We start from the raw sequence: 19,006 nt of genomic DNA, 5'->3' as shown, positions 1-19,006 counted from the left end.
TCTTTCCTTTTCTCTTTCCTTTTCTCTTTCCTTTTCTCTTTCCTTTTCTCTTTCCTTTTCTCTTTCCTTTTCTCTTTCCTTTTCTCTTTCCTTTTGTCTTTCCTTTTGTCTTTCCTTTTGTCTTTTTTTTTGTTTTCTTCTCTATTTTTATTATAAATTATATATAGCTTCCTTCCATTATTATAACGCATATTTTAACAAGTAGATAATATCTATCATGCTAGGGAAAGTTAATAAGCCACTGCGTAACCATAAAAGCTCGAAATGATGATGTTGTATATTTTTATTTTATGAATACTCGGTAGCAACTCCGCCCAAACAAGTATATCCTACAGTAAAAGGCATAATTTTGTCATCAAGTCACTGAATATGACATGAGATGTAAATTTGCGAAAACAGAACCACTACACTATCAATACATGCACAAATTCGTCCTTGATTTCCTTCTAGTTTAAGAGCTTGTCTGTGTTCTCAAGAAGCTTACCAAGTCAGAAGCCATAAGTTGGTGAGTGTGAGATGTCCTGTGTTGATGACTAGTCAGAAATGTGCGCCTACAAGAAGGATCAAGTAAGAAGAGGCGTAACGACTTACATGTGTGCTCCACTCTGCCAAAAGTACTGGCTCAGGGGATAGCAACCATACTTGCTGGGGTTGTTGGCAACGTCGGGATTCTCGTAGGCGCGGCAGAAGTTATCGGTGACACGAATACCGTAGGAGCCGGGGCTGTTGAGGACCTGGTTGAAGAACTTGTTGTCGTCGTAGACCATAATCTTGGTGCCAGGGTTGCTGGCCTGGAACTGGGCCGACTGCTTGGCCAGGATCGAGTTCCACAAGTCAACCATTGACTTGGTCGGGTACGGGTCGCTCGACCGCAGGTTCGGGGGGGCGCGGTCTAGAGGCGGGAAATTCATCATGAGAACGTTTCTGAACCCGGCCCTGAGCAGAGGCATGACGCTCTGCTGGAACGAGGCGCTGATTATTTGGTTCCACAGCTGCTCGTCGGTGAGCGGTCCCGTGTAAAAGTTCTTGGTGTCGAAGACGTCGTTGATGCCGAACCAGAAGGTAATCAGAGAACGGGACTTGTCGAGGGCCAGCGTCTGGTCGGCATAGGACAGATAGCGCTGAGTCTGGTTCGCGACGGGAACCGTGTAGGAGTGGTGCGGGGGAAAGAACTGTTTGCTATAGCTGGCGCCGGAAAAGGCAAAGTCCCACAGCTGGTTGCTGCAAGATCTAGGCAGATATAGTCCGGGCTTGACGGCACATCCGGTGAGGAACTCGAGCCAGTTGGGACCGCCCTCAGCTGTAGCCGAATAGTTCTGGATTATGCGATCATTGAGCAACTGAGAGGGAGTAAAGGCGTATTGACTTGGTAAATTTGAGCCAATAAACGTGTAATTGGGATAGCCAGCAGTTCCCCAGACGGAGGAATAAGAGTCACCAAAGGCTACAACAGAATTGACGTTTGCCCAGTTGAAGGCAGCCTCGGATACTCCAGTGAGCGCCGAGAGGCACAAGAGAGACGTTGCAACAGTTGATCGTGTCATTTTTCTCTCTCTCAGATGTATAATTGTTATATTTGCGTCAGACAAGGTGCTATGTTGAACATATTCCGAAACTCTTTCGCCAAGCGGGCATGACCTCCATTTTATACCACCAGGGCTATAAGGTGAATAGCTAATAATTGTAGCAATTACAATGACTCTCTAAAGATATCAGCTCTCTCAGCATCCAAGTTTGTGCCCTGTCAATAATCGACTGGTTGCACATGAATCTTTGGTGCGTAATGTTACGAAATACAAGCAATGAACAGTCTCTCTTGAATAATCGTCACTTGTGACCGCCCAGTTCCTCGGGGATACCATTTGGCCAATCAAGAAAGGCATGTCTGCTCTTGAACCCGACAGTCTGGTTAAGGTTGCAGCTAGTTTTGTTCTCGAACCTCCTGTGGCTCCATGCGGTGCGGTGCGCATATTATGGATGGGTGCTCATAATCAAGTCTAAAGTGGTCCGGTTGCTGACTGAGACACTCTTAAGATCTTCGGCGCAGCAAAGACTGTTGAATGTCTCAGCGGGAACCATTGGCCATGGGATATGTTCCTGACTCGTAATTATACCGTAGCCCACATAGTGGTGTGCTCTACATTCAGAAGCGTGCCTGAGATTACTATTCCACCTGGATAGACTAAACCTCGGTGCGTACGGGGCTGGCCACCGTTCAGGAACGCTCTTGAGTCCAAGGCCTTGTGGATACAAATAGTGCATCCTAGCGCCACCCTCCAACGGTCAAATGGACGAGGCCCAACGTCACTTGCCCTCGGGGAATTCGAGACCGAAGATGCTACATCTTATAGTACAGTCTGTGCTTTACACTACTTTAGAGAGCTTGTTGCTATCTCAAGAGTCTAGCAAGGCAGTAGGCAACGTTTCAGCTTGACGAAACCGTGTTTCTAGGCATCACGAGAATCGCAAAAATACATCTTCTGACATAAGAGAAATACGGACACCTTAGACAGCTATATCAGCCTTAATAAAGCTAATGTAAGATGAGATAAGCGTTGTCTGTTGAAGGGAAGGAAGGCCGGTATGGCGGATGCCTTTTCCACAACGTCTGCAGAGTGTCTTTCAGCTAAGGAGAATATGCCTGGGCACCCGGTACCACTCGTGAACCACGATATCTCCAAACCATCGTGATCAACGGCCTTCTCCGATTATAGATCTCAGCTGCTCCAATAATGTCTAAAAACTAGTAGACCCAGTGCAGTTTTGGGAACCCGTAGAGCACTCACTGAGACGGACGCCAATAGCCAAATGCGCTTTGACCTCGATGGATCATACGATGTTTTTTTAGTGGTTCAATACATCTATCGTTTAAGTGTGAATGCATGAACAAGGTTGTATTACTCGCGACTAGAGCATGATTTTTAGTCTATGTACTCAGACCCTGGTTGCTCTCTTAATTTGAATATGACAATTGGTTGGGCTTGTATTGCGCGACTCTCGAGATTAACGACTTCATACACGGACAAAAATGTTACACAGATACTGAAAAACATCATCCTATGCACCAGGGCTTTTATCTTTGACCACATACCCACTTGCCATCTGCACCGTTCATTGATACTGAGTGGAATTCAAATATACCCCATGAGGTCTACCAGCCAAGAGCGCCGCGAATTCGATCTATGAAGCGTTTAGCGGGCCAATATCCGGGCATATAGCCGGCAAAAAGACCTATGACCATCCTTGACAGCAGCTCAAATTCGTATTTCCCCGATACATCACCGCCTTTGCTAGAGACGCCGACGGCATGAAGCTCATCGTAGGCTCTTTCTAGGGCCAGCTCGGCAAAGGCACTGCCCAGATCCGCATACGTCACAGTCTTTCTGACCGACTCGGTTGAGATTTCGTGTCCAGTGGGTTCGTCCTCTACGATTCCTGGAGGCTGGACGAGCAGTAGGGACATGAGCTGAGGCGCAGCCGCGAGTATATCCTGAGCGGCCGACAGATCGGCGTACGAGTAGTAGAATGCCGTATGGAGCAGCCACAGAACGGGCGCCGGCATCGCGGCTCGGAACCGCGGGTTCTCGGGGGCGGCAGAGAGCATGATGAAGCGAGGCTTGGACCAGTTCTCATCTTCCTCTTGTAGAGTGGTGAGGGCAGCGACAATACATCTTGCGGCGCCCTGGAGTGTACACAGACCGGGAATGTTTTGATTTTCCCCCACGGTGCAGATGATGATACTGGCTCCGCGAAAACATTCTGTCAGGTTCTTGACATTGTCCAGCTGACCCTCGCGTATCTCGACGGATGAATCATTTTCTATCTCCGGAAGCAGGCGGAGGAGCTTGGCTTTGGACCGTACGTATGTTCGTAGTTGTACGTGCTTGTCCTTATTTGCGAGGAGCGGTCCAAGTGTAGCGCTACCGGTTCGCCCTGTTGCTCCTAAAAAAGCAATAGTGGTTTGAAGACTTGAATTTTCCATCATTTCTGCTGTCGCAATATCGTGAAAGGAATGAAGCAGTTGGGTTGGACACAAAATCGTCAAGTACCAAGCAATTTATAGAGCGGACATTTTATCCTGTGCTCTGTCAGTATTTGTCCGAGGATGATCTCCGTATACTAGTTTCCGCAAGGCATCCACCTATGAATGAAACGTGCATTGGGGAAATACTAGGTTTGGTAGTGACCTCATTCGAGTCCGTTATACACTATGGCGTGGGGGGCTCAGCTAGGACGGGTGTTGGTGCAAGTATGGGCTACTATTTTCCACACCACTCACAATGCGCAATCAATTCATTACCCAAATATTCACTTAGGTAACATGGTATATCATGTATACATCCTCAATTGGTTCTCACGGGCCACTTCCTCTCCGACAAGTCAAGATGATGCATGGAAGAAAATTGCAAGTTTGGTACGCAGATGAGGTCACAGTACTGGTACATGTTTGCAACTAGTGCCCCACCAGCAGCGAGTTGCGACTATAGTAAAAAAAAAAAAAAAAAAGCATTCCTAAGCAGTTCGGGGAGACCGGACAATTCGGTCTTTTCACAATGTGCACAATGAGGAGGATACTGAGCTTCGCACCACTTTCTTGCAATTTTCTAGGTTCATTCATTTACTTTAGACGGACGAGCGCGTGCAATATCTCTGTCGTGATTGTTCCTGGCAAAGTTTGCAGAAGTTCAGTGGACATTCTACAAGACACTGCCAGCTTGCATCACTCACTGTATGCAACCACAAGCTTATGCAGCGCCGGCCTATCATGAACATGATTTGCCATTTCATGGAAAATGCCTGCGCATTAGCAGAGCTGCGTCTTTCTGAAGAGTATACTGGCATTTGCAATGCAGTTGCAGCAATCTGATTGTTAAATCCAGCCCGACACAAAAATCAATTGTGCGAAAGGATATTCCCGATTCGAGTAGCAATCGCTTGCTGACCCCTGCTACGTGCATGCATCGCAATTGGGGTCAAGAAAAGAAATGACTTCTTGCATTCGGCTCATCTACCCGATCCCCAAGCATGGATGGGCACGAACGAGACTGATGGGTTCTGTACCACGCGGGGTCGTTGCCAAGCACATGGTGTTGATTACTTCTTGGCAAGAGCCATTAATGGCACGAAATAGGAGAAAAACACTTGTGTGATTGAGAGCCACGAAACAGAAAAGGAATTACTGCATAGTCCAACTACACGGGAAACTGCCGACAAATACCTACATTAGGTATGAATGCGTCGTCTCTGATTCTGGCCGTCGCAGCTGTCGGGGCTGTGGCGCTCGGGAACCAAACATTCGAGTCAACTTGTCTTTCCTTTGCACCAGAGGCCAGTATCTGGAACTCGACCAGGACGCAGCTCCAGTATGTGCCCGCCGGCACCAACCTGACGTTTCCCGACAACGACGCCACGTGCAGTCGCGGCTCTCAAGTTGTCCCGGTAGATTTGTGTCGTGTCGCCTTGTCGATCCCAACATCGAAGCGATCAAGTATCACTCTGGAGCTGTGGCTACCCGAGCAATGGACTGGTCGTACCTTGGCTACTGGCAACGGTGGCATAGATGGATGTAAGCAAGACCATAACTGTTGCGAAAACGCGAAATCTCGCCCTTGCATTTCAAGTTTCTAATACCAAATATTATAGGCATCAAGTATGAAGACATTGCATATGGTGTGGCCAATGGCTTTGCCACCGTGGGAACCAACAATGGGCACAATGGCACGTATGGGAATGCCTTTTACCAGAATGAAGATGTGGTCACGGATTTCGCTTGGCGGTCGTAAGTCGCTTTATTCTTGCTCGTTATTCAAGCCTATGTCGAGAGGTATTGATCCAAATGCTAACGACACAACAGCCTGCACACGTCGGCTGTAGTCAGCAAGAAGCTTACCGCTCAATTCTTTGACTCGGCCCTGGGCAAATCCTACTACATAGGATGTTCGCTAGGCGGCCGGCAAGGCATCAAAGCGGCAGAAATGTTTCCGCGCGACTTTGACGGCATCGTGGCGGGTTCTCCGGCTGTTGACTTCAACAATCTGTACTCTTGGCGCGCAAGTTTCTTTCCTCTTACCGGAGCCAGCTCGGACACCAACTTCATCTCTGCTACTACCTGGAACACGACCATTCACAATGAAGTGTTGAAGCAATGTGACGAAATTGATGGGGTCAAGGATGGAATCATTGAAGATCCTACCCTTTGTCATTTTCGCGCTCAAGAGCTCTCATGTCAAGGCTACAACACCAGCAACTGCCTCAATGCGGATCAAGTCAATATTGTGGAAAAGATCTATACTGACTACAAGTGGCCCAATGGAAGTCTCGTCTATCCTGGCATGCAACCTGGTAGCGAAATTCTCGCCGCCACTGGCTTATACGCCGGGCGTCCTTACTCACCATCGTATGACTGGCTCAGATTCGTCGTACTAGAAGACCCTGAATGGGACCCCGCGAGCTACAATATTGATGATGCATTAATTGCCCATGACAAGAACCCTGCCGGCATCGAGACTTGGCCATCATCGCTCGCCGCCTTTGAAGGCGCGTCTGGCAAGCTGCTGACATTCCACGGCCTGCAGGATCAGCAAATCACCAGCTTCAATTCTCTGAGATTTTATGAGCACCTAGCTACCGGCATGCAATACGCGCCGGAGCAGCTGGACAACTTCTACCGGCTGTTTCGCATCCCAGGTATGAACCACTGCAACAGCGGACCAGGCGCGTGGGTTCTCGGCCAAGGTGGCAATGCACCGTCAAAAGGCATCCCCTTTGACGCAAAACAAAACGTCCTGGCGGCCGTTGTAGACTGGGTCGAGAAGGGAACTGCGCCCGAATCAATGATTGGCACAAAGTTTGTAAATGACAGCGTTGACCACGGGATTTCTTATACACATCGCCATTGCCGCTGGCCTCTGAATAGCACGTATCTAGGCGGCGAGCACGATCCTCTCCAGATGGACAGTTGGGTTTGTGCGTGAGACAAAGAACAAGCAGGGTAGGCAGGGTGTTGGGCACCTCCAACGTCAAAACAACAAAAATTATCACGATACCCACACCATACGCATCGCAAAAAGGTCCGCCTGGGGATCGAACCCAGAATCTCCTGATGTCAACTGATTACAACTCTTCTTGAGAAGAGAATGCCTCGTAGTCAGACGCAATGCCAATTCTGCCAACGGACCGATGATGAAACGCTTGAATTGCTTCAACGCTTGTTGAGAGAAGTTGTCGTTAATGCGTTACATGGAATCATTGTGGATTAATTGAAAAATTTTCCAGCCCATCGTGGGTCTCGTCGTCGTTTGCCTCATTGTTGTTGTTTGTCATGGTGCTTGCTTGGTGGGGGACGAGGCGGTCTTCTTGGTTGCTGTACACTGTGAGGCTAGTAATGGGTGGGTTTTCTCGAGTCAGTCATACTGAGAAACTGGAATATGTGCTACGTACCAAAAGTCGAACTATGCACTATTTACTGTCATGTTTGGCCATTGTGAAAGGATGAGTATGATTCATATGATTCATGGCCTCGGAGGCAACTGCACTTATTCTTCTTTTCTATTTTCACTCTATCCTACTAAACTTTTTTTCAACGCCCAACCATGCAATGGCAAACCTCCTGGACTCGGATTCCTCATGTCTCATTACATGCTGGGAACAACAACAGCAACAACAACGAATTAATTGATCGAGGTTGTATCTGACCTCAAGATGTAGAACCCAGCTATGAATTCGATCCGTCATGTTTCAAAATGATTTTGTAATCCATCAAGATTTCGAGCTACCTTGCTAATGTCCATGTCTTCGACAACCCTGCGACTGCATCATTAAGGCTGTCCCAACCATTGTTGATCCATGGTGCAATCACAATAGACACTTGAGCATCGGCGGCTCTGGCCGTACCAGCGTACGCGCTGGCCAGCTCCGCGGCTCCGAGCTCACCTCGGGGCGGAATGGCCTTGGTTGCCACCTTGAGCGCTACCTCGGCCGGGTACTCCTCGCCAGACGAATTGGCGAGCATGGACCAACCGTGGGGCATGTGAGGGTGCAGCATCACGTCGTTTTGCATTTGAGCAAGCACGTCGTTCTCCGTACTGTTAGCTGAGAGCGCCGCGACAGCTCGCAAGACCTGGCCAATCTGTGAGTGCTCGGCATCTGTCACCTTGTCACTCGTTCTCAACGTGTTGAGTTCCGCAACCACGGCTTCCAATGATTCTTCATCCTCGTCCAGGAGGGCAATAACTCCAAGGAGTAGAACTGACTGGACGTGGGTAGAATCCTCCCCAATAACTTCAAAGAGGAGGGTACGGGCTCGTTCGCGTGCTTCATCCGAGCCAATAGCCCAGAGAACTTGCGCCAACAGACAGACTGCATCAGGGTTATTGTCTGATTCCTCGAGTGCCGATTCAAAATAGGTCAACGAGTCGTTTACTTCTCCATTAAAGTACTGTGCCAGGCCAACCGTGAGATGAGCAGACGAGCGAGCTTTTCTTCGCTGTTCCGAGGTCAGGTCGCTTTCCGAATCGACACCACTCAGTTGCAATGCCACCTCTCCGCATTCGATTGCCTCTTCGTATTTCCCTGCCGAAAGGTAGGATCGAGCCAAGTCCGTCTTGGCTAGAGCAAAGCGGCCAGCCGATATGGGCGACTCAGTGGCCTCATAGTTGGCCTCTAGATCCTCACATGCCTTTTCCAGCATGGTGATTGCGCGAGGGCTGTCGCTGGTGCGTTCCTGGAAAAGGGTGGCAAGATGACCGTAAGCTAGATTTTGCGGGTCAAGCCCATTCAGTTGCTCCAATGCAAAGAGCGGCTGCACAAGAGAGACGACCTTGAGGTTCGACGGGTCGGTGAGAATGTAATCAAACAGCGAGACGGAATATTGCCTCCGAGTAAGCAACGATGACGACTCCGAGATCTCCATAGCATGAGTAAACAATCCTCGGGCTTCACGCACATCGCCGTACAAGAGAGCTACGAATCCTTGCCCTAGCCAGGCGTGTGTGTAGTCTGGATCATTCGACTGTGCTCGAGTAAATGCTTCATTGGCCAGCTGCATGTCGTTTTGCAAAAGAGCTAGTGCGCCGAGGTTTGTCCAGGTATGAGGGCTTCGCTCATTCAAGTGAAGACTTCGGACAAAAGCATGCTGCGCAACAGAGGGATTGATCTCACTAGTCACAACACCTAGAGAATTCCAGAAATCAGGATTACCTGCCTCAAGCTCGATTGCGCGCTTGAAACATCTCACAGCCGCCTTGTGATATCTGCTGGCCTTTGATCGGAGCTCGCTCGGAAGACAAGTGTGAGCCCGGTGCTCTGCCCAACCCAGATTGTAGTAGGCGACAGCCTGTGCGTGCACATCTTGAGCGGACAAATGTACAGCTCGTTTGTGCGCGAGAATCGATGCATGAAGACTTCGTGTAAGATCGACGCCGAGCTTCTCATCTTCGGGAAATAATCCCTTTGCGAGAACTACATCTTTACCAACACCGTCAATATCGTGCAGGACGTTGTAGGCAGATTCGGGGTCGTCGCCTAGCTCAACCAGTTTTCGAACCTGCTCAGCGGGAAACTCTTCAACGCGACCCTGAACGGAAGAAAAGATAGAGCAGGCATCGCCGATAGCTTTCCAAAAGTTAAAGGTGCTTGACACTTCGGGATCGACAGTCAAGGCAAAAGAAATCGTTTCTTGAGCCAGCTCGACTGCTTTGCCAAAAAATCCCTTTTCAATACTGTCCAGGCCGCTTTCAACCAAGGTCTGCATCAGTGCAACCACGACGCCTGCTTCATTGGGCCGAGTCTTAGTCACGTCTTGGTAAAGAACAATAGCATCGTCGTATTCTCCAATTTCGCGCTTGACATTAGCAAGCATGTATTTAGCAAACCACGTATCGCCCACTGAACCGTCATCGAGCGATGCCTCGAGCTTTTGTGCATTGAGAATTGCTTTGGTCGCTGCAATGAACCTCCCAGCGCTGGCATAACTTTCGCCGAGCCCAACCCATGAATGGTAGTCGTTTGGTGACATGCGTAGAGCGGATTGGAAGGAAACAATGGACTTTGCATAGTCTTGTTTGTTTAATTCTGCCACACCAAGAGCAGAAAAGGGCCAGCTGATGCCCTTTCTCTTGGACCCTGGTGGAGGACGCACCTTTCCAGAGTCAACCACACGCTGGGCAACTAGTTCGACACGATCCCAGTCGCTATCATCAGCAAAGGATCGTGCCAGACGCTCAGCAGACAGGACCTCGGCTGAAGATAGCTCAACGGCCTTCAGGAAGCACCTTCTCGCACGTTTCTTGTCCTTGGCATACTCGGCATAGTAGATTCCTAGACTTGTGTATGCAGGCGCGTAGCTGAAATCACTCTTGAGAGCTTCAAGGAAGTACGCATAGGCTCCCGAACGGCTCTTTCTTGCAGCCTTTGATGTATCCAGGTTCCATACACATACACCAAGGCGATGTTGCGTTTGTGCAAGGAGCTCGTTGGACACGGCATTCTTTGCAGACATTGCTTCAAGGACAGACTCGAGGTCTGCCTTGCATCGAGTGTAGTCGCCCTTCAGAGCATAAAGCCATGCAACTTCGGCCCTGACGCGTAGATTGGTGCCGTCTCTTTGAAGTGCTCGCTCGAGAAAGTCAATGGCCGAGTCGTATTCCTCTTCCTCCTCGTAGATGAGACCAACTCCAATCTGTGCAGCTGTGGAAGAGGCATCCACTTCGAGAACCTTATCGAACAGAAATTTCGCCTCGCCATGATTCCTCGGCGACTGATAAAACACCAGAGCTGTACCTAGATGCAACATAAACGCCTGGTTGGTTTGCAGGAAGACTTTTCCGATTTTGTTGGTCAGATCGACCATGACCTGCATGGCCTTGCGCATGAGTTCGACGTTGCGCTCATGCTCTTCGAGGTGCTGATAATACTCTCCAATCAAGCGATACGCAAGGAGCGAATCGGTAGATTCAACACCATCTTCCATCATGGACAATCGATCAGCTTCCGTAAATGGAATGATGGACGTAGGTGCACCTCCTTCCTCATCATCCTCACTGGAATCGGCGTCGCCTTCTGACTGGGCAGGCGCAGGATCCGACGCAGGTTTCTTGGGGAAAGGAGAAATACTGCTGGTCATGAAAGCTGTGAGAACCTTGTAAAGGTCACTCTCTGGGAAGTGGGAGCAATATCCATTCAGAACATTGACATCCCAATCACGAATCTCCTTGTTGTCTTGCCAGTTTACCGCAATATCCCAGGCAAGTCTGAAAGGATGATCTATTATGACCATGTCGCCGGCAAGTTTTTGTACTATAGCAAGCTCCGCCTCCTTTTCAGGACCTGGCGGGAAAACCACGAGCCGGTCGTATCGGAATCGCAGGAGCTTCTCTTCGTACTGGCGTCTTATGTCGTCATCGGTAGACCAGTTGATTAGTTGCTCGTAAATATTGCCGAGCTTACTTTGGCCCAGCACCTCGCGATTCACATCAATGGTGACGTTGCCCAAGGTTGCACCTATCCTTGTTCGCCTCTCTCCAATAAGCGTGTTGATGCGCTTCTTCTCATCCGTCTCCAAGATTTGGGCAATCTTCTCGTATGTCTTGGCCGGATGAGGTACACGACCTTCCAAGGCTGGATAAATCGGGCTATCTGGCAGGATTGCAGCCAATGCATCAACATACTGAGCCCGAGTGCCGTGGGCATTGGCGAAATCGACAAATTTGTCAATCACATCTTGACATCTGTACATGTCATCCTGCTCGTGAAAGACGGCAGCAAGTTTCAGTGCAGCCTGGTGGTACTTTGCGATCTTGGTAGCACCCTGCTTCTCATAGAGTTTGATCAAGCCTTGCCAGGGCTGTGGGTCTGAAGGCTTCAGGCGGCCAGCAGCTTCATAGGCCTTCTCAGCATCCTCTACTTTGTTCTTCTCAGCCGATGCAAAACCGAGAAAGACATATCTGTGAAAGATGAGTATCAAGCACGAGTTTATGGTAATTCAAGATGTGAGAGACGAGAAAACGTACGCGTGGAAACTCTTTGGGTCATCTTTGATGATGCTTTGGGCTTGGTCCAAAACGTCATCCCACTGCTTTCGCTTGACCAGCTCACGGACAGCTTTGAGCTGCTTGGCCGTGCTCGACATGATGTTGCTGGCGGAGGGGATAATCGAGCACTAAGAGGCACGCGTGATCATTCCCCGACGATGACAAGTCTTGTAAGTCCTTGCGAGGTTTGAGCCGGGCTGAGAGTCTACCAGAGTAGCTCCATCAAAAGTGCAGGCAGGGTGAATGTGGTCGTCGATTGGTTGAAGCGGCCAGGCTTTGCGGTAGTATGTTGCGATTTGTTTTAGACAGGGACGGCGACGCACTGTACCCGGTATGTAGGTAGAATAGGTGGGTAGCCCTGGTTGAGCTCATGCGCTCATCATTTGACTAATAGAAGACGATTGCGGCTTGGCTTCAGAATGTCATCCACCCTCAAAAAAGATGGCGGCGGCGGTGCCTGGGAGAGGTTGAGGGGCCAGTATGGAGAGTGTGTGCACCAATGGAATCAGCGTGTGTTCCTGAGTCGCTGGCGGGCGGCCGAAGAAACATCAATGATTGAACTGGGTCAGGAAGCTTTGGTTAAACTCCGGTTCAATGACCCCACCCTCTGCAGGGATCAGCAACGCCTCCAGCTAATAAATCTGCTTGGGCCGACGAATGCATACAAAGTCGCGGTGCATCAACAGCGGTCTGAAGCTCTATTTAAGCATATTGCCGTCCGTCAACTCTGGTCTCTAGAAAATCCAATTTAGACTTTATAAACTCTTGTCGTCTTTATTCATTGGACTTTTTGAGGCTTTGATTATTCTCTAGTCTCTTGGTTTCTACCAGAATACGCAACGTACCTGCGAATACATGCTTCGTATCAACTGACCGTGTCTGAACGCTTGAAGTGTCTTGGACTCTTGGGTAGAGTACATAGGCCCTTAGTGCAGGTGATACTTTTAGACGCCTGTGCTGTCGCCTGTACATAGTAATCATCAGCGCTCTCGGTATCTTATCGGCCCCCGGAACCCGCCGCTGGCAACGTACACTCGGTACAGTAAGTTAGACGTCATCCAGTGCATGTGTACCTGATATGCTCTGGCAATGCATATACGCCTTCTGTTGATAACAAGACAACTAACTCCAGCAACAGCACGACACAACCCCTACATTTGCCTGCCGTATACACTGTTGCCGCGACGGCTATGTCTACCCTTCGACTGACCATTGAAGATGGTCAATTTAGAGACAATCACGGCAGACATGTCCTCCTGCGCGGCATAAATGTTGCCGGCGATGCGAAGCTGCCAAGCACCCCAGACGTTCCGTCGCATATCGTCGACGACTTCTTTGACGGCGACAATGTCAAGTTTCACGGCCGGCCGTTCCGCAAAGAGGATGCACACATTCACTTCTCGAGGCTGAAGCGCTATGGGTACAACACCATCCGCTACGTCTTTACCTGGGAGGCGGTCGAGTCTGCCGGGCCCGGCAAGTACGACGAAGTATGGATACAGCACACCATCGACGTGCTCCGCGAGGCCAAGGACTACGGCTTCTACATCTTTATGGATCCGCATCAGGATGTGGTCAGTAATATTGCATCAGCCTCCCCCGGCATGATTACTCCTGCTAACTCGTATGTTAACCAGTGGTCTCGATACTGCGGCGGTTCGGGCGCCCCCATGTGGACATTGTACGCCTGCGGTTTGAACCCCCAAAGCTTTGCAGCAACGGAGGCTGCTATAGTACACAATACATACCCCGAACCAGAAAATTTTCCAAAAATGATATGGTCGACCAACTACTACCGTCTTGCGGCGGCAACAGTGTTTACTCTCTTCTTTGGCGGTAGAGACTTTGCGCCGAAAGCTATAATAAATGGTCTCAATATTCAAGATTTCTTGACTGGCCACTACCTGGGCGCCATCTCCCACGTTGCAAAACGACTCAAGGAGGCGGGTGGGATCCTCAACGATGTCATCTTTGGCTGGGAGTCTTTGAATGAGCCAAACCGAGGCATTATAGGGAACGCAGACTTGAGCGTAATTCCGAAAGAGCAAGCCCTCAAGAAGGGCACGGCACCGACAATATGGCAGGCCATTCTTACCGGTTCTGGAAGAGCTTGTGAGGTTGACACGTGGGATATGGGCGGCCTAGGACCATACAAAGTAGGACGGTCGCTCATTGACCCTCACGGAGAGATTGCCTGGTTGCCTGCTGACTACGACGACTCGAGGTATGGCTGGACGCGCGACCCTGGCTGGAAGCTGGGCGAATGCTTGTGGGCCCAGCACGGAGTCTGGGATCCTACCAAAGATGTGCTACTGAAGAAAGACTATTTCGCCAAGAACCCACGCACTGGCGATGTGCTCGATCATGAAAAGTTCACGAATACCTACTACATGGAGCACTATCGGCTGTATCGCGACACCGTCCGCGCTCAGCATCCCGATGCCATCATGCTGTGCCAGCCTCCAGTTTTTGAAGTACCCCCATCCATCAAGGGAACTGCTGATGATGATCCCAAGATGGTCTATACTCCCCACTTCTACGACGGAATCACCCTCATGACGAAGAAGTGGAACCGGACATGGAACGTCGATGTCCTTGGTATATTACGTGGTCGATATCTGCATCCCGCATTTGCCATCAAGGTCGGGGAAACTGCAATTCGAAATTGCTTCAGAGATCAAATGGCTGCTATGAAAAAGGAGTGCTTAGACTACATGGGAAAGCATCCCGTGTTGATGAGCGAGTTTGGAATTCCTTACGACATGGATGAAAAGAATGCTTACAAGACGGGAGATTACTCCAGTCAATCTGCCGCCATGGATGCCAATCATTACGCAGTTGAGGGGGCTGAGCTCGACGGCTATACTCTGTGGCTCTATGATACGCAAGTAAGTATTCAATTAGCACTTTTGTCTTGATCTTTCTGACCGTGAGCTAGAATGATCATGTCCGTGGCGATCTGTGGAACGGCGAGGACCTCTCCATCTTTTCCCTCGACGATCAAACCCTCCCGATGCCGTCAGTACCTCGAACGCCAGATGGGAATACGTCGCAATCAAGCTTCTTGAAGACAGCCGCGACCCAAGTTAGACCCGAGGTAGACGATGAAGCCTCCGTCACTCCTGGAAATCTCAAGCGCACCCTGACTAACCCGTCCATTTCATCAAAGCCACCCAGTCTGAATCCTGAACTCACCAATGCCCCTGGCTATCGGGCCGCTGAAGCCTTTGTTCGTCCAGCTCCAATCGTCATAAGCGGCACACAGACCTCTTATGGTTTCGATTTGAAGACTTGCGTCTTCCATCTGTCATTGACTTCTTCTACGCCGACATCAGAAACGGAGCCCACGACCATTTTCTTACCAGAATACCACTTCCCCCGCGATCAAGTCAGCGTGGAGGTCTCGGGCGGCAAGTGGGAGATTAGCACCGACGATGAAGAGCGCGCATGGATCCAGAAACTTCGTTGGTGGCATGGAGAAGGCAAACATGATATCAAGATTACAGGACTCGTCCGACCTCATAACAATCTCAACGGTTCTGCAGAAGAGGCTGGCTACCTCGAGCAGTGCCAGGCAAGTTACGGTATCGACGTCGGCAAGTGCGCGTTGATGTAGGGCATCGACGCGTTCAATGCAGCCTCCAAACCGTGGATACGCCAGGTGGAGGTGGTTCCATCGACACCATGAGACATGTGATTTTGATGACGGTAAATGATAGATATATGAGTAATCATTGGGATTGGAAGCGTATACAAATACACTTTTTCTTTCCTCACTTCCCCGGTGAAAGCAATCTTTCACAATCAGCATTCTAATAATTTCGAGTTCATGGTTACACATACTAAATATCTTATATAATCAATGAACTTGGTGGTTGTGATTTGGGGTACTCTTTGGAAAAGATGTGAGCTTCATTGAAAGAATATTGAATATTAATCAAACTATAAGTTATGCCTCGGCCAACAAACCTGAACCGAAATACCAGTAAAGCATCAAAGAAATCTATCAAGAGCCACTTCACTCCTGCACTTCACTCCTGCACTTCACTCCTGCCTCTCGCCTACATTTACATTGCACCCACACCAGGACAGCTTGAGCTTCCGTGTAGGTTTTCATTAATCAAGTGCTTGTTTCGATTGATGAACTCCCGCAGCTGTTCACGGATGTCTTTGTGCACCTTTCTCTTCTTGGCTGGCCTGTTGTCGGTCCTTTCATCCTGGTCCTCGTGGTCAGGCCCGTCCTCGTCGAGATGGATTGTCGACACGGAGTCGTGTCGTTGCTCGACGAGCTTGGCAACGATGCGATGGCTATGATACTTGTGCAGCCACGTGGCGGTTTTGCTCGAGGTAATGACCCTGCCAGCGTCGACCGCGGTGAGGTCGCGCGCCCCGGAATAGTAGTCTGGATGACGAACAAGCGCTGTGGATTGTTGTGTTTAGCAAACAGAAGATACAAATTCATGCAGTACCGGACATGATGAGAAGAGGATGGAACCTACGAGTTACATCGAAAACATCCTTGTCAACCACAGCCCAGATTGCTTCAGGGTGGCTCTCATCGTGCTTCTTGACATCCCAGGAAGTAACTCCGCGCACATATTTCTCTGTACGAATCTTGGCCACGATCCAATCTTTTCGACTGAGGAAAAGCAATGTGAGATCATTCCTGAGTTTGGAATCTTCCCCTTCATCATTCGTGAGGATGTGGGTTGCATCGGTGCCGTACCACTTCATCAGACGTCTATGGAGATCGCGGTCATGTTTATACAGACCTTTGAGAGTTCAGCCACCGAAAATCATGTGCCATTACTTCAAATGACCGAGTGATTGGTCACTTACCTGAGATGTTGAAAATCGAGTCGTGAAGCACGATTTCATCCTCATCTACAACACCCGGGTCCCGCTCTTTGATAAGTCGACCAATCTTGAGCGCGGCAAACTCTGGTTGATCAATCAAATCCGCATCATGGTTATCTAAAAATGCCTTGGTTCCATCACTCCCAGCAACTGCCTGGATAGCGAGTGCACCACCAGGGTGATTGTCGATATACTTTGTCAAATCATACACGTTGTCGCCAATGACGGTATAAACACCCTCTGTCGGATTGTCATGACTTCGGAGCATCGACTCAGTTAGCAGACGGAGGGATCTCCCAGGAGCTGGTTCGGCTTTGGGCTCCTCGTCCAGGATCCAGCCAATCTGATATTTTTGGATACTCGCCATGACTTCCGCAAAGCAGTCGTGTTCGTCTTCAGTGGACGCAAAGAATGCGCCTCCAGCGCAGCGTGATAGCCACAATGAGTACTTCTCGTTCCGATTTTGATATTCTGTGTAGGTGATGTTTTGGTTAGCGAGTTTATATCCCTACGAGAGCGCGGGGAAACAGTGAACTTACCTGTCACATCGTAAACCCGATCATCATGAGCAATCCATGACGGCGCATCATCTTGGCCGTCATTTTCATAAACTTCAGCAAATCGGTATTTTGGCAAGAGCTTCCCAACTCTAAACCGTGTTCGTGAGTCTCGAAGCGCGGCTCTGATCTCGTCTTGACTTGAGCTTAACTGACGACCCAGTGGACCGCATTTGGTCAAATCGTCGACCTGCAGTGTCTCATCGTCGAGCACATCCAACAGTGCTATTATATACTATTAGTGTTCCTGCTTGCGAATTTGGATTTGTAATGATCTACCTTCGATATCAAAAACATCAGTTGTACCATCTTTTGGATTTGGATCAACGATCCATCCATTATCAGCCACCTCAGCAATAGTGTAATATTTGTGCTTCAAGAATGGCGATTTCTTGCGCGACCTAAGTGCGTTGGACGGTCCTCCTGAGGCAAACGCGGTAGCCATTGGGTTAAGCTGCGCTGGCTTTGATCCTTGAGTTCTATCGTTTGGATGCTGCACAGTGTATATTCGAGGACTGGGGTAGAAGCCTTCAAGGATTTCGGTCATGTTGCCACCCTTGTATGGGTCTATTGTGCCGTCTTTGTTGAGCACTGACCACAAACTGAATCCTTGGTACTGTGGTATTGTAAAGTTCCATGGTGCAAAGTGCTTGTCCTTGAGAGGATTTTGGCGAAAAGCTTCAACAGCCTTGAAATTGTCGTTTATGGCATCTGCCCACACAGCAGGAAAGGCAATCTGTTGAGTAAGCCCAAATGACCTGGCACTTTCTTTGGACCTTTCTACCCAATTTTCTTCACCAGGATCAACAAGGTTGCTAGCCGGTGGCGTGTACATAAGCCTCAAACTTCTCGTGAAGATTGCTCCCATTACTGGCTGATGTCGCTCTTGAGGGACGCTTCCACCTGGATGTGCGGCTTGGGCTGCTAAGGTTGGTGTAAACCACTTACCCGGGCTCGCCTGGTGAAATTCAGGCACTGATATGTCAGGCAGAGCTGCGTACATTGTGGACGCAAGGTATACGAATATCCACGCTGTAGGCCAGTGAGTCCACGGTTCTGTTCCCTTTCCATCGCCGCGTGGGGGGTTGTCCTGGGCCGTCAACGCCATGTGCATCAACTGACTTGCGGCCTGGAAAGCACTTCTGAAGTCTTGTTTGGCATGCGATATCGAGAACTCTTGTATCGACTGCCGGGCAGAGGTCCAGCTCCACGGCGTCAACTGCCACTTTGCATACTCTACTGCGTACCATGGTCGAATTTTGGCGTTGTGAGTTTCTCGCTCTCCCATGAGTTTGTTCAGCTTCATTAGGGGACCATGGAGCTCTGGAATTTCGTATTTAGGCTCCAATTCACGAATTCGGTAGATTCGATATGCTCCCCTCCGATACTCAGCCATGGCACCGATAGTCTTTGGGGGTCTGAGGGCTCTGCTTCCGTGGATAGGAATGACTTGCCTCCACTGGACCGATATCAAGTCAGAACAAGTGAGAAACTGAAGAGTGTGCGTAGTATTGGGAGGCATAAAAAATGTAAACACTTCGAACTTTCTTGTGTTTGGGGTGT

General features: G+C 49.5%; 6 protein-coding genes across 6 annotated transcripts; 2 read left to right on the top strand and 4 right to left on the bottom strand.

Moving 5' to 3' along the window:
• Positions 1-587: 587 nt before the first annotated feature.
• On the bottom strand, positions 588-1,544 carry PFICI_05364 (uncharacterized protein; the record flags this gene model as incomplete). The annotated part of the gene is made up of 1 exon (XM_007833945.1): positions 588-1,544. The coding sequence occupies one exon, from the start codon at positions 1,542-1,544 to the stop codon at positions 588-590; it is 957 nt and encodes a 318-aa protein (XP_007832136.1).
• Positions 1,545-3,151: 1,607 nt separating this feature from the next.
• Positions 3,152-3,985, bottom strand: PFICI_05363 (uncharacterized protein; the record flags this gene model as incomplete). The annotated part of the gene is made up of 1 exon (XM_007833944.1): positions 3,152-3,985. The coding sequence occupies one exon, from the start codon at positions 3,983-3,985 to the stop codon at positions 3,152-3,154; it is 834 nt and encodes a 277-aa protein (XP_007832135.1).
• Positions 3,986-5,229: 1,244 nt separating this feature from the next.
• PFICI_05362 (feruloyl esterase B-2) lies at positions 5,230-6,974 on the top strand (the record flags this gene model as incomplete). The annotated part of the gene is made up of 3 exons (XM_007833943.1): positions 5,230-5,566; positions 5,644-5,779; positions 5,855-6,974. The coding sequence occupies 3 exons, from the start codon at positions 5,230-5,232 to the stop codon at positions 6,972-6,974; spliced, it is 1,593 nt and encodes a 530-aa protein (XP_007832134.1).
• A 797-nt stretch (positions 6,975-7,771) lies between these two features.
• Positions 7,772-12,127, bottom strand: PFICI_05361 (uncharacterized protein; the record flags this gene model as incomplete). The annotated part of the gene is made up of 2 exons (XM_007833942.1): positions 7,772-11,942; positions 12,009-12,127. 2 exons carry the CDS (start codon positions 12,125-12,127, stop codon positions 7,772-7,774), a joined length of 4,290 nt encoding a protein of 1,429 aa, XP_007832133.1.
• Positions 12,128-13,219: 1,092 nt separating this feature from the next.
• On the top strand, positions 13,220-15,645 carry PFICI_05360 (uncharacterized protein; the record flags this gene model as incomplete). Its single annotated transcript, XM_007833941.1, has 2 exons — positions 13,220-14,917; positions 14,968-15,645. 2 exons carry the CDS (start codon positions 13,220-13,222, stop codon positions 15,643-15,645), a joined length of 2,376 nt encoding a protein of 791 aa, XP_007832132.1.
• A 451-nt stretch (positions 15,646-16,096) lies between these two features.
• Positions 16,097-18,839, bottom strand: PFICI_05359 (uncharacterized protein; the record flags this gene model as incomplete). The annotated part of the gene is made up of 6 exons (XM_007833940.1): positions 16,097-16,449; positions 16,529-16,801; positions 16,869-17,357; positions 17,426-17,668; positions 17,723-18,364; positions 18,392-18,839. The coding sequence occupies 6 exons, from the start codon at positions 18,837-18,839 to the stop codon at positions 16,097-16,099; spliced, it is 2,448 nt and encodes an 815-aa protein (XP_007832131.1).
• Between the last annotated feature and the right edge of the window lie 167 nt (positions 18,840-19,006).

The sequence above is a fragment of the Pestalotiopsis fici genome (genome assembly GCF_000516985.1).
Source record: "Pestalotiopsis fici W106-1 unplaced genomic scaffold PFICI_Scf_3, whole genome shotgun sequence".
Taxonomy (NCBI): domain Eukaryota; kingdom Fungi; phylum Ascomycota; class Sordariomycetes; order Amphisphaeriales; family Sporocadaceae; genus Pestalotiopsis; species Pestalotiopsis fici.
The sequence above is the reverse complement of the archived record's forward strand: the minus strand, read 5'-3'. Positions and strand labels throughout refer to the sequence as shown.